This window comes from Castor canadensis, chromosome 2, assembly GCF_047511655.1.
Source record: "Castor canadensis chromosome 2, mCasCan1.hap1v2, whole genome shotgun sequence".
In the NCBI taxonomy this organism is placed as follows: Eukaryota; Metazoa; Chordata; class Mammalia; order Rodentia; family Castoridae; genus Castor; species Castor canadensis.
In genome coordinates, this window is record NC_133387.1 from 65772981 (window position 1) to 65787637 (window position 14657).

At 34.3% G+C, this 14657-nt stretch overlaps 1 protein-coding gene and 1 non-coding gene across 4 annotated transcripts in view; one reads left to right on the top strand and one right to left on the bottom strand.

Moving 5' to 3' along the window:
• Nucleotides 1-14657, bottom strand: part of Orc5 (origin recognition complex subunit 5) — a 66291-nt gene that overhangs the window by 27442 nt on the left and 24192 nt on the right. For all 3 annotated transcript variants that reach the window (XM_020153286.2, XM_020153285.2, XM_074064927.1), the window contains 5 exons: nt 12639-12687; nt 12458-12548; nt 5589-5641; nt 3761-3873; nt 2537-2584 (listed from right to left, as the gene is read on the bottom strand). In XM_020153286.2, the coding sequence (XP_020008875.1) occupies nt 2537-2584; nt 3761-3873; nt 5589-5641; nt 12458-12548; nt 12639-12687 (354 nt within the window). The remainder of the gene's footprint in view (nt 1-2536; nt 2585-3760; nt 3874-5588; nt 5642-12457; nt 12549-12638; nt 12688-14657) is intronic.
• Nucleotides 6656-6785, top strand: LOC141421143 (small nucleolar RNA SNORA51). The gene has a single exon (XR_012445817.1). It is a non-coding gene; the product is annotated as a small nucleolar RNA SNORA51 (small nucleolar RNA).

The window sequence follows — 14657 nt, forward strand, 5'->3', positions numbered from 1 at the left end:
GAAGCCCTCTGAACACCTTCCTATCTCATTTTCCTTTTAGTCCCTAGAAAGAATGATTATCTAGAATGTGATGTTTTTATCACTCTCATGATGGTTTTTATACTTTAGTGTTTATTTTTCCACAAACAATATACAGCACTGTTTACATGACTTAAAATTTAATGTCATTTTGGACACACCTTTTTATCATACTGCTTTTTTCTTTCAATATTATGTCTTAAAGGTTTATCCATATTACATACATGTAGCTCTAATCCATTTTTAGTCTATTTTAGAAACCCATTGTATGACTGTATCACAATATTTTCTATTTTTAAAAAATCAGCACATAAGGGCTAGGGGCATGGCTCAAGTGACAGAGCTACTGCCTAGCAAGCATGAATTTGCTAATTGCTTGTAAGTTCTCTTCATCTTTGTTTTTACAATTTCACTGTGATTAAATTACTTTTTAGTTGAGATTGTTTTTGTTTCTGAATTTGAATAACACTGACTTTACTCAATTCTAATAAAGTCTTAGTCATTAACTTTTCACATGTTGCCTCTTCACCATTCTTTCCAGTCATTCTTCCTGAAACATTGAATGTTAGGACTTCTCCCTATATCCTTTAGTCTAAGTCATTCACCTTTGTCATTCTCTTTGGTCTCTGCATTACCCTATATTCTGGGGGTAATTTCAGATCTGTTTTCTCATTTTCTGTTCAGCTTTGAGTACTAAAAATAAATTAACTTTCCCACATACATTTAGTTTATATGTGATAGGACCAGGATTGAATTCCAAGATTAATGGACTCCAAAGCCTTCAATGGAGTCTACCACTATCCTTAAATTCATACAACAGACCACTGTCCTTAAACTCATACAACAGATAAGTGATTAGAATTTTAATAGACTCTTTGAAACTAGAAAGGAAAAGACAAAAACCCAACAGAGAAATGGATAAATGATACAAAAAGGAACTTCAGTGTCTAACTACATGACATGACTATCAGCCTCATTCACTAATTAGAGGTGCAGTTCTGTCAGTGGCTTACCATAATGAAAGTTTATATATTGCTCACAACATAACTGAGTATGGTTGGATGACGTCTGTCATCCAAATGAAACAAGATGGCCTCTGAAGTTTCCATCAATGGGAAAGAAGAAAGGATCCAGTGGTTTGAAAAGCACAGGCTTAGAAATGCTTACATATTACTTCTTATATTGCAGTAACAAAAGCTCAGTTACGTGATCTCCATCTAACTGCAGGAGAGACTGAGAAATGAATTCTTCATATGTCCTCCAAAAAAGAAACAATGTTGGCAAACACATTGTTGCCCCATTTTTACCCATTTTTATTAGCATAAAATGGGGGGAGATTTGTTGTGACAATTCCAAATAGCCTTACATTGTACATTGGTTTGGTAACCCCCATGGGGCCTTTTGTCCCATTTTTTAACCTAGCAATCCTATTTCGAGAAACTCAGATGTCTACAAGGAGAATATACAAAATTGTCAGTGACAATATTATTTTTAATAGTGATTTTTTTCTTCTTTTTTTTTTTGTCAAAACTGGGGTTTTGAATTCAGGGCCTCATAGTCACCAAAAAAGGAATAAGATTAATAGATTTTTAGCAGCAATGGTGAAAGGAAAAAGACAGTAAAATAATGTCATCAAATCCTGAGAAAACACTATCAATTTAGAAATGAATACTGAGCAAAATTGCTTCTAAGAATGAGAGTGAAAACTCACAGCTTAAACGGTATACTCTACAGTTCAAACTTCTTCATCTTTGGCCAAGAGAAACAGTAGCCATTTGGATGTACCAAGTAGAACAAATGATCTGAACAGTTTAAAGCCTCTTTCATCAGTTTCTTGCCTCACTGACCTACCTTCAAAAGTACTTAATGACTCTATTTCCTGAGCTCTTCCAGATTCTTCAGACTAAATCAGCTTGATTTTAGACTTTGGTTTTAGTCTCTTCTCATCTGCTTAGTGACCTGAATATCTATCTGCTATGCAATTCTAAATTCAAAGCTCCAAACTGTGGAGGACTCTCATCTGTTTAGTCTTTATGGTTCCCTTTTTAACTTATTTTTGTTGTATTGGGGTTTGAACTCAGGCCCCACACTTGCCAGGCAGGAGCTCTACCACTTGAGCCATGCTCCCCCTCCACCTCTGCCTCCTGGGTAGCTGGGAATACAGGTGTGCATCACCACACCTGGACCTTTTTCAATTTTTCAATGTCATTTTTGAGGGTATTCCAAGTGGAAAAGAGGATAATACCCACATCTAACCAGCTGTGCTAAACAATTTAGATGCTCTTTTTTATCAACTAAATCTTTAAAAAACTGTCAACTCAGTTTTATCTGCAGCACCAGAACACTTGAATGTGCCTCAATCACTGTATTCAACATAATAAAATACTATTACAATATGAAATATCGACACAAGTAAGTTGTCATATGCAAGTGGTTATTATAGTTACACATCCACCTATTTCCTATAATATCTGAAATTTCTAAGTTTCTCCCATAAGGGAATTCACAGTATAAATACCTTTTCATGTTTCTTTAGAAAGCTGGTTTTCTTGATTTTTCCATGATGCTAAAATTAAAATAATTTTAAAGATTAAAAATCTTAAAACTAGTTTAAAAATCTTAAAACTTGATCAAAATTACAAAAGCTCATTTGTTTAAAATATGGCATACATAATACCAATTTATGTACCTTAGACTTTTAAATTTTTTACTTCTACTTATCACCTTGCATACATTGGACTTCAATATGTTTTAGGCTTACATAGCTTTGGTGTGGATGAAAGATTATTTTTTCTACACATAAAAAGGCTTTAAAATAGTGATACTTTTTAGAAGATTTTTTTTGTATCGATTTAGTATTGTACATTTATTGCTATAAAAACAGAACTTACAAATATAAATGGGTTTTAATTCATCTCTTAAGGGATGGTAGCAATCCAATGGCTGAGAACAATTAGGCATTCAGGATTCAACAGTGGGGGGGGGATTAGATGTGGTCCCTACCCTCATGAGGCTAAAGAGTAGTGTGCAAGATGATAAAAAAAAAAAAAAATCACAAATTGTTGTTAAGTCTAAAGAAGAAAGCAAACAGCATGTGAGATAGTAAATAATACTTAAGATAGGTTTTATGGGGAGAAAACATCCAAGAAGGAACATTTCAACAGAAACCTAAAGGGTGAGGAATAGAGAAGGAGGTTTCCAGAAAAAAGGAACATGTGCAAAGATGTTTTTAAGGAGTGAAAAGGCTTTAGACTTGCAACTTACACCTGATTTCCTCTCATGTAAAATTAACAACCTTCTCCCAAATTTCAGTGTGATACTTAAAGACTTCCTAAATACATATTAGCAATCTTGTATTCTAATCTCTCTTAGAAAGTTAAAGGCATTGAGAAATGTCAAAACAGTCATTCTTCAGTATCCATGCGCGATTTAAGGAGCCCCCCCAGACACCAAAATCCAAGGATACTCTAGCCCCATATATAAAATGGTGTACTAGTTGCATATAACCTATTGCGTACTTTAAATCATCTCTAATTACTTATAATACCTAATAAAGTGTAAATGCTATAAAGGTAGTTACTGTATTGTTTAGAAAATAACGACAAGAAAACAGGCATGTTCAATACAGAATTTTTTTTGGATCCTCAGATGGTAGATGTGCAGATATAGAACCTATGAATATAGAAAGCCAACTGTATTCCTGGGATCTTCAAAAATAAAGTAAAAGATATGTTACTATTACCTTAAGGAAGAACCTCTTGTCAGTTCTTGCCGGGTTGTATGAAGCAAGATATGCAGCAATAAGAATAAACTTAGAGTAATATGGAAGTTCCACATGAGTATATGCCGAGAGACCTATACAACAAAATGCTTTCATGATGATATTTATCAGTTATTGTTTGTGTGTGTGTGTGTGTGTGTGTGTGTGTGTGTGTGTGTGCGCGCGCCTGTGTACTGGGAACTCAGGGCCTTGTGCTAGGCAGGTACTCTACCACTTGAGCTATACTCTTAGCTCCTTTTTGCTTTGTTACTTTTCAGTTAGGGTCCCAAGTTTTTGCCCAGGCTGGTTTAGGAATGCCATCCTCCTACATGGGATTACAGGCGCACACACCAAGCCTACCTTATGTGATGAAAGGAATCTTGCTAACTTTTTGCCTGTGCTGGCCTCAGAATGCAATCCTTCTGATTTCTGTGTCCCAAGTACAGCAGGGCATCACAACACCTGCCCTACCATTAGGTTTTAAGTACCTTTTCTCACTTATCTTTTGACTTCCATATGGTATCTCCACTCAGAGTATCTACACTTTGAGCTTCAAATGCTACGACGACTTGATGATGAAGGTAATGGTAGTGCTGTGACATGCTTTGCTCATTCTATTATTTTTGCTTGGCTCAGTAATTCTGAAGTCTAAATCCTATCCATTCTGAATTTTTGCTTGGCTTCAGTAATTCTGAAGTCTAAATCCTATCCATTCTTTCCATCGAGGCTATGGTCTCCATTAAACTTTCCCCGATACTTCCCTACCACAACAAAATAGAAAACTTTACCTCTACTATCAATTCCTACTTTGTATTTCACATATCTCACATAATATTATGCCTTACATTAACAATTAAGTATACATATATTGTATTCCCTACCAAAATACACTGTTTACTGAAGGAGCCATATCTAGTATTTTTTTTTTAAATCTCTACAATGCCATGCACATAGGACATAATGAATGGATGAATATGCAAAACAACAAAGTCAGTCAAGCAGCAATGGTTCTTAAGGGAAGAGAAGAAATCTGATATTTACTGAGTATCTACTATGCGTCAGACACTGTACTAGGTGCTTTACTGTCTTTGCAGTAACTTAAGCTAGATAGTCTTCTCATTTTGTAGATGAAACTGGTTACATAGTTAGAAAGTAGTGCAGACCAATTACTGTAGATTTTTCTAATTTCAGTCATTTATCTTCTTCCCTTCCAACACACAACTAGAAATCACTTATAAATCACCTGGAGAATTCAGAAATCAAAACAGACAAATCAGAATCTTAATACCATCATTTCAAACCATTTCTCTAACTATTAGACACTGACAGCTTTTACAAATAAGAACATTTTAGATATTCATTTATTTTTTAAGATAAATGAATTTTGGATTCATCTATTTGGGATGAATCCTAAATAATTTTTCTTAAAGAAAACAAAAGTACAATGCTTTGAAACCACCAAAGTATACCCTTAAACTGTGTTAACTTAAAATTGGATTTTACAATAAAACTGATGAAGCATGTACATATATTGACATAAAACTGCACCATATAATTGAATTGTTTTAATAAAAGCATTAAAAGAACTATAAATTGCTTGACTTGCACATGATATAATCCCCAAATTTACAAAATAAAAAACTGATATTCAGCTGAAGGAAAATCATTAATCAAAGTATCATCACAGCTTGAAAAATACATTCTTTTATAACACTATTTGCTGACTGAATGCTCTTTAGTATAAATTTTAGCATGTATAATTAAAGCAGTGTCTTTGGTAACTGTCTCAATTCTTTATCAAAGGTATCACCTTTTAATTGTCCTGGATCTGTGTCCTCTTTTTGTAGCTTTTCCCACTGGGAACTGAAAAGAAAATACAGAACATAAACAGATTGAAAGTATATTAAATTAATATGCTGTACTTAAAGCCTTAAAAAACTAAATTATTTATATATCTACATATATTTTGTACCTGTACAGAACAATTTGCCATATAGTAAAACAAAATAAACTTATAAGGCAATATTCAGGTATTAATTTTTTAATCTTTTACTTCATAAATGTAAAGCTAGCCAAAAGCATCAACAAATAAATACTACATGACATTCAATAAAACTCACCATTCTAATTATCATATTAGATACAATCATTATGCACTATTTCTAAACTCTGTAAAAATCCCTTAGTTATATCTCAATGCTGATGCCAAAAGGTTAAATTGTTCAAGAACACACTGTAACTGGGCACTGATGCTCATATCTGTAATCCTAGCTATTTAGGAGGCTGAAATCAGGAAGATCACCTTTAGAGGGTAATCCAGGCAAAAAGTTAGCAAGACCCCCATCTCAATCAATACCTTGGTGCAGTGGTGTCACCTGCCATTCTAAGCTATGTGGGAGGCTCAGATCAGGAGGATCGAGGTTCCAGGTCAGTCTGGGCAAAAAAGTTTGCACAGACCCATCTCAATAGAAAAAAGCTGGGTGGGTGGGATGGCACGTGCTTGTCATCTTACTGATGGTGGGAAGCGTAAAATAGTGGTCCAGGCCTGCCTGAGCAAAAAGCAAAACCCTATCTACAAAATATCCAGAGCAAAAAAAGGGCTAGAGGCATGGCTCAAGTAGTAAAGTAACTGCTAAGCAAGTGCAAACACCTCAGTTCAAACCGCAGTATCACAAAAAACAAAAACCACACAATGAACAGTGGAACTCAGGGCTGAATCCTTGTAGGATACCTGCTGAGTTCATGCTATTTTATTGTCCCACCCTAGCCTTACTTGCAATTAAAATGAAATGGACAAAATATAAAGTGATTATGATATAAAAATATTATAAAGAAGGTGGGAAGTCTCTTACAAGGTTCTTAAAAATGCTAATTTAAGGCCTCCTGGTCGTTACCACAGGTTGTGTTCTTACAATGACTGTATAAAGAAGAGGGAAAGTAAACCTACTCCACATACACCTCAACTCAGTCCCTGTGCCTGGTCTGTATTATATGCAGGGAGACATGGGAAAAATAAAAAATAAAAAATGCTAATTTAAGAGTAATGCCAAATCAAAACAACTAAACACCCCAAATCACACTGTGTAAATTTTTTAAAGCATAGGCTTGGCTGAAAATTTTGAGAATATAGTAATATGGGAAATTTGAATGGGTTACTAATAAACTGTCGACAGCAGATCTAGTACAGCAAGCTGACTTTCAAAACATATCACTTCTTCCATCTTATAACTCAACAGTGTGCTTCACAGATTTTTTAAGGGATTCCCACTTTCATTACTTCTCATAAAAGCAAATTAAATTAAAATTTTATCAGTTACAGCATTAAAACATGATTTTTAGACAGTTGAAGTTTTTCTTATGTAACAACTTCCAGTTGAATGTGGTTATTATTAAAACTCTAAAAGGACAATGGGGAGACTGATCATCTTTAAGGAAAAAGCAGGAAACTAACATTTACTAAACGTCTATTATGAACCCAGTAAAGAAAATGGCATTTTCCCGGCAAATAGCCAAACTGAGGGTAACAGAGTGTAATTATTTTGACTAAGGTTATGAAGCTTAGTGGTACAGGAAATGTTTTTTACTGAGATCTTTGATTTTTTTTAAAAGCCAGACATATTATAAATAAATAAATACAAACATGCACACACACACGGATTATAAATTTCCAAAGGAGATTCCAAATTATCATTGGATTAAGAGAAACTAAATAGGTTAAAATTTAAAGAGAAGCTGGGCACCAGTGGCTCACACTTATGATCCTAGCTACTCAGGGGACAGAGATCAGAAGGAACATGGTTTGCAGCCGGATGGGGCAAACAGCTTGTCAGACACTATCTTGAAAAAACCCTTCACAAAAAGGACTGGTGGAGTGAATCAAGGTGTAGGCCCTGAGCTCAAACCCCAGTACTGCCAAAAAAAAAAGATGAATCAAGAACATGCTTTTTTTCCCCCAAAATTTGTCCAAACTACTTATAAAAGTTATAAAATCAATATATATTCCCAATAGCTTTTTGAGTCAGAGTCCATCTTTCTATGACTTTCCTTTCCTTTTTCTTTAATCTGCTCACGCCGATTATTCATCAATTAGGTAATATAAAATACGTAATTACTATTGTTTGTTAAATTTAGTACATGTTTTTATTTGGGTAAAAGAGGGTCAACAGTATTAGCAATAACAAGTTGCTTACCATGAAGCAATACACTTTCAAATGCAGCAGTAGGCTTCACCAGTCTCAGAATGCCTTCTCTCTATTACAAAACAATCTCACTGATCCTTTATGCTACATTGTAGGAAAAATGGGAATTAAGGGCACCACATATGACATTGCAATAAAAGACAAAACTGAATAAAAATGCAAACTGTCTTAAATACAAAATTTTCTTTCGAAAAGATGAAAAACAAAGCTGGTAGCGTGGCTCAAGAGGTAGAGCGCCTGCTGAGCAAGTGTGAGGCCCTGAGTTCAAACCCCAGTACCACAAAAAAAAAAAAAGACAAAAAAGCCACACAAAGAAATTCAGCAAGATAGCATGACAGTTCATAAAACATATATCCTTCATATTAATAAAAACAAATCAGTATAATGTGCCCATTAAAGAAAAAGGTTTTCAGTATGACTTAGGGAAGCAGGAGGGTAGATTCACAATGCTTATTTCTGTACTCAACACTTTTGTGGAAGAAACATATTACAGACTACACACTAATTACAAAGGGAAGATGTTATTTATATGCATATATGTCATATATGTATATACGACAATTTGTTGTCTTGCTCTATTATTATTTTTATTTTGTAAGTGACTTCTCTTTTTGCCTGGAAGATCAGGCAAAAATTTAAAAAGTTTTACAAAGAAGTCAGGGTAGTAGGCTGACATTCAAATAAATGTTCCCTTATGTGGAAAAAAAGGACTTAGCAGGTATGGCTGAGTCAAGGATCTTGAGACAGAAAATCTATACTGGATTATCCAGTATGCAATCACAAGGATCCTTCTGAGGGAAGACATGAAGTCAGAGAGAAGAGAAAATGTAATTCTGCTGGCTTCAAAGATAGAACAAGGAGCCACAAGCAAAGGAATGCAGGCACCCTTTGGAATTTGCAAAAGGCAAAAGCCTGCAGATAGAATGCCATCCTATGGATCCATTTTAGACTTCTGACATTCAGAAGTATAAGATAATGAATGTGTGCTGTTCTGAGCCACCAAATTTGTGATAATTTGTCACAGTGCGACAGACTATCATAGAATTGACTATTCTGGATTAATTGAGAAAATGAAGCCTTCTAATGTATAAAAGCAGGTCTTCTTTTATTTCTACAAAGTTTAGTTGGATTGCAGTATTACATCTTTATTCTGATCCATTGTTTCTCATCTTCAGGAACTCGAGTTATATATGTTGAATCTTCTTTGCCTATAAATACTCATCAAATTCTACCTGATTTAATTTCGCCTCTTTACTTTTAGTCTCTTCGTTGTTTATACTCCTCTCCTCGATGGCCCTTATTATATCCTCAGTTGCATCTACTCTTGCGTATCTCATAATTTCATTTTTTCTTTTTGAACTTTTCTTTTTATTTATTTATTTTTATTGTTTATACATTTATTCATATGTGTTTACATTGTTTGGGTCATTTCTCCCCCCTGCCCCCCTCCGCCTCCCTCCCCTCCTTTCCAGGCCGAATGTGTTCTGCCCTCTTCTCAAACTTTGTTGAAGAGAAAACATAAGAGGTAATAAGAAAGACATAGCATTTTTGTTAGCTTGAGATAAAGACAGCTATAAGAGAGAGTCCTAGCATTGCTTCTATGCACTTGTGTATTACAACCCAAATTGGTTCATCTCTACCACACCTCTTCACTACTTCCAGGTCACCTTCCCATAGTGGCCTCTGTCAATTTAAGATTACTTTATTAGTTCCTCTACAGTGGGCACATCAAACACTTTCAAGTTTTAGGTTCTGATGATTACTTTTGTTTGAATTGCATTCCTGAGTTTGATCAACTTTTGTTTATATCCTCCTGTTCTAGGTTGGCAAATTGCTAATTTTAAGTATTTTTCATATCCGAAGATGCTTTTTTAAAAATTTAATTTGGGTTTGGGGTGTGGCGTTTATTTTTACTCTATTTTCTGTTTCTTCCCATAATACCTTTACATGGCTTTTCTAGTCTGTCTACTCTTCATTTTGAAATGCCTAACGTGTGCTACATCAACAATGATGGAGATTATTCTATGAATGAATGGCATGGGTGAGGTTTTGGGGTGGGCTCAGGAGATTTAATTCTGAAGTGTTTTCTTCTATAAGAACAGTAAAGAATAATTTCTTTAATACATAGTGTCATTCTAAGGCGGAGATTGGCTTGCCTTCTGGTTGTTTGTTTTGTTTTTATTTTGCAGTATTGATGTTTGAACACAGGGCTTCACACTTGCTGGTGATTTTGGTTTTTGTTTTGTTTTTCTACTCCTTCCTTTCTTTTCTTTTTTCTGTCTTTTGTTGTTGTTTCTTAAAGTCAAGGTCTTATTATGTAGCCTAGGTTGGACTCAAACACACAATCCTCCTGCCTCAGCCTACTGAGGTATAAAAGGTGTGTACCACCACAACCACTTCATTCCTTTCTTTCTTTTCCATTCCTGCCAGGCTTCTAAGAAATATCATGCCCTTCCAAATCAACTCCTTGTCTCCCCTGAAACAGTACTTTAGTAAGACTGCCATGCTAACTCTGGCTTACAAATTCTTAGAACATTCTTTTGCTTCTCTAGTAGTCAGGGATCTATCTTTTGCACCTCAAAACTGTTCTTAATATTTGTTCACTTGGGATTGGACTCTCTGGAGGTGATTCCCTTTGTATGTCACTGCTACTAGTCAACCCATTCCCTGGCCCCACAGTCCTTTCTTCCTTCACTAGTAGTCATTGCTTGACTTCTCACTTAAAGAATGAGAACAGAGAAGAGCTGGCTCTGTGGTTTGTTATTCACCTCATTATTAACACAGAGACCAAAGTTTGTAGTAATCTCTAACTCCTGTCTATAATGTGAGAGACCAGTAACTATAAATAGACTGAGAAGAAACCTTGACATGAGCAAGGCCATGTCAAAGTTCTTTGTGCTGAGAAGGAAAGACCCCAGTACGAAGGAAGTGAGCCAGGTTCAACAAGGCTGCCTTGCAAGAGGGGAGACTGAGGCAGTGGAAATAGACCTTGACATGAGCATTGCTCTGTCATGGGCCTCTTGGCTGACAGGCACAGACCCAGCCAAGGGGAGGCAAGGTTCAGCAAGGCTGACTTGCAAGAAAAACAGGACACACTGACCTGGGCAGTATAGTCTGTACTAAATAACAACTTATCACAGCTACGCTGCCTATGCGAATGAACCCATGAGAACTCGACCTGCATTTCGCCCCGCTTTCCCATACATGCTGTATAAATAAATGCACTTGGAGGCTGAGGAGGTCACTGGCATCTCTCATCAGGAATATCGGACCCACCCTACCCCAGCTTTCTCTATGCCTGTCTTTGTGTCTTTTTCTTAATCCCCAGTCACCCCCAGTCAGGTCAAGGGACCTACACATGCTGGCCATGAGACTATAATGCAGGGAAAGGTTATGGGTATTTTTTTTCCTTACTGATTTTGTGGAGAGAACTGACTTTAGGTGACCATAATTACCCTATGAGAAATTAGGAGTTCTTTCATTGTTATTTTAACAAGCATACATTTTTTTCTACCTTTAGAAGAAAAGATTGTAAGCTTTTTCATTCTGTCATTTCCAAAAACTCTTATCAAATTTTTTCTCATTACTGAAAAGGAAAGAGGAATAATAGTATCCTTGTAATGCTTCTGCTTGTTCAGAAGCTATTAAATTTTTGCCTGAATTACAGTATAATCAGTTAATCAAATAAAAAAAATTAGTTATAGGATAAGGCATTTATGAGAAAAAATAACAAAATTTAGTAGAAAGTTAGAAAAGCAGGTAGTATTAATTTTTTAAAATTTCCCATATGGCTTTGTAATCTAGCTTAATCTAACACTTATAAAGTGCTTTATTATTCACAAACCATTTTCACACACATTATTTAAATCCTCTAAGAATTGTTAGAGGAGGAAGCAGGCCAAGGCCTAGATGTTTTAGGTCAGTTGATATGACTGCATAAAACAAATGTAGATTTATAATGATTTATTTATTTCCTTTATAATAAAAATTTCATACTATTAAAATATTTAAAATATGGAAACAAAGCTAACTCTGATTATCTTGTAGCTTTCCAAATAAAGATCTGTCTCAAATTATATAACATATTGGTTAAAAATGGTTTGGCCTTTCCAAAATAAAGAAATAATTCAAATGTTTGAGTTCCATGACTGTTTCCCTCATGTGAAAAAGGAAAACATGAACACTTTAGTAAATATCTCAAATAAAGATATAGAAATTGAGCATTCCCAATTATAAAATCCAAAATCTGAAATGTTCTAAACCCCAAAACTGTTTGAGTTTCAACATTATGCTTAAACAGTTTCAGATTTTGTAGTATTTTGGATTTCAGATTTTTGGATTAGGGTGGCTCAACTAGCGAACTCTACACAAATATTCCAAAATCTGAAAAAAATCTAAACTCTGAAAACATTGTGATACTGAGCATTTTGGATGAGGAATACTTAACCTGTCACACACATACCAAATAGAGAGTAATTACCTTGATATTTCCCTGAGATAAACAGTCTGCATGGCTTTCTTCAAATGAGGTTCAATATTTCTCCACAGTTTGCGAGTATCACGTTCACCTGCTACCCACCCCCAGGAGAAGAAAATTTCAATAATTTAAATCTTATATAATTTTTTTCTCAAAAAAATAATAATTCAAGTTACATAGTTACCTTCTCCTTTAACCACAGGTTCACAATATTTAGGAAAATTAAGTACTGCCTATAAATAAAAAAAAGAAAAAGGAAAGAGAGCTAAAGCATGGATCTATCACAATTAGGAATTTATTTTTCAAGTAAAATTTTTATTACAAATCAAGTAATTTAAGTACAACTGCTAGAGTACAATGTAATTATAATTTATTATTATAATAAAACTGCAAAATATCAATGATAGTATAACAGCATTAAAAATATTCTTTAAATGGCTAAATCCTGACTAGTATGTTAGTTTCTGGACATAAAATAACAAAGCATAATTTGTACTCTTAGGTCAAAATGATATTGCATAGGACATCACTTTTTAATTAAAAAACCTCAAGGCCAAAGAATTAGCTGTTATTTTCCAAGGTCTGAACATTGTCAATAGATTAAACATCACCCAGGTTCAGTATGACTCAAAGTATTTGGATTGACAGCACTACCTGAGATTGTTACAAGTTCTTGGCACCACCAAAGGCACACTAAACTCAGAATCTCTGAGAATCACACCCAGGTACTTACATTTCAACAGTCTCTCCAGAAACTTGAAATATTGTAAAGTCTGAGAATCTATCTAATCATAGCTACTTAGTAATTTTCCATGAGTTAACACAGCAATTCTACTGAAAGGCAAGTAAAGCAAATTGGTAAAAACATACTGATGTGATCTGTTAATTTGGTCCCAACTATTTTATATTGAAATAATTTTTAAATGGAGCCTAGAACAAATACATACAAAGGTGTATAACTATATAACCTCAAATTCAGGGGATAATACTAAGTGCTACTATTAATTTGAGAGAGAAGGGGGTGAAAGAAAGAAATTTTCCCTTTGGCCAGCTTTCTTATCTTAGTTTTAGATTTTCAGATCTAAGCACTAACCAACAACACTGAGGTATCATAATGTTAAAACTAAAAGGTAAATAACTTAGCTAAACTAAAACATACTGCTTTTCTTTTTGGTTGAAACATTAAAATGCATGCTAAATAATTTATGAATAGCAGTAAAAAGGCAATTAAAATAATTGAGACTATTTTCTAATTTAACTTTAATAAACTATAGTACAAGCAAAATGAGCATTTCCCCCATGTGATTCCACAGGAAGTTATTGATTGTATAAAACTCATATGATTGTATGAGTACACTTAAATGTCCAAACATAATTTCTGTACTTAGGAGAATCTATAAAGTCTAGATCTTGCTAACAATTTTTTAAGCATCTGTCCAAACACAAAATACTTCTCACAACTGTCACTGTTAACATTCAAATGTGCTCTCCAGTATCATGTCCATTTCGCCTACACTGATTCTCAAATATAAGCAAATTGATTATCTATAGTATAATGTTAATTTAAGCCCTGTGTTATTTTAAATTGTCCTCCCAATTGCCCAGAAAAAGAAAATAGAAAAACTGCTACTAAAAAAAAAAAAAAAAAAAAATCACAAAAATTATTCCAAAGCCAAGCAGAAATAATTTTGGATGATCTTTTGATATTATGAATTTTCACTACCACTATGTATCTGCTCAAACAGCCGCACCTCATTTCTTAACTTGTAAGTATATAGTTAACTCTTAACTTGTTGCTTCTAGGGAGGACACAGATATAACTTTATTAAAAAATGACAACATGCTCAGTGAATATTTATGCCTTAGCAGAAACAGAAGATAATCATCAAGAACTAATTATGGTCACCTGTTAATTCACTTATTTCTGAAAACTGCATTTTTATTTTGCCTATTTGGCATAATAAAGGAAACAGAAGCAAAGTGTAAGCTGTCAACAAATACACAGGGATTCCACTGCCTGAATCTATGAAAGTTCTAGAAATTTATTTCTAAATCAATAAAAAATAATCTTATTACAGCCTGACTCAGGTGAATTAGAATATTTCCCTAATTTTTAAAGAAAAAATTTGCACTACTTTTAAGATGTAAAATAATCTATTATGAATACTGAGTATGTTGCCAAAAGGTAAGACAAGCAAATTAA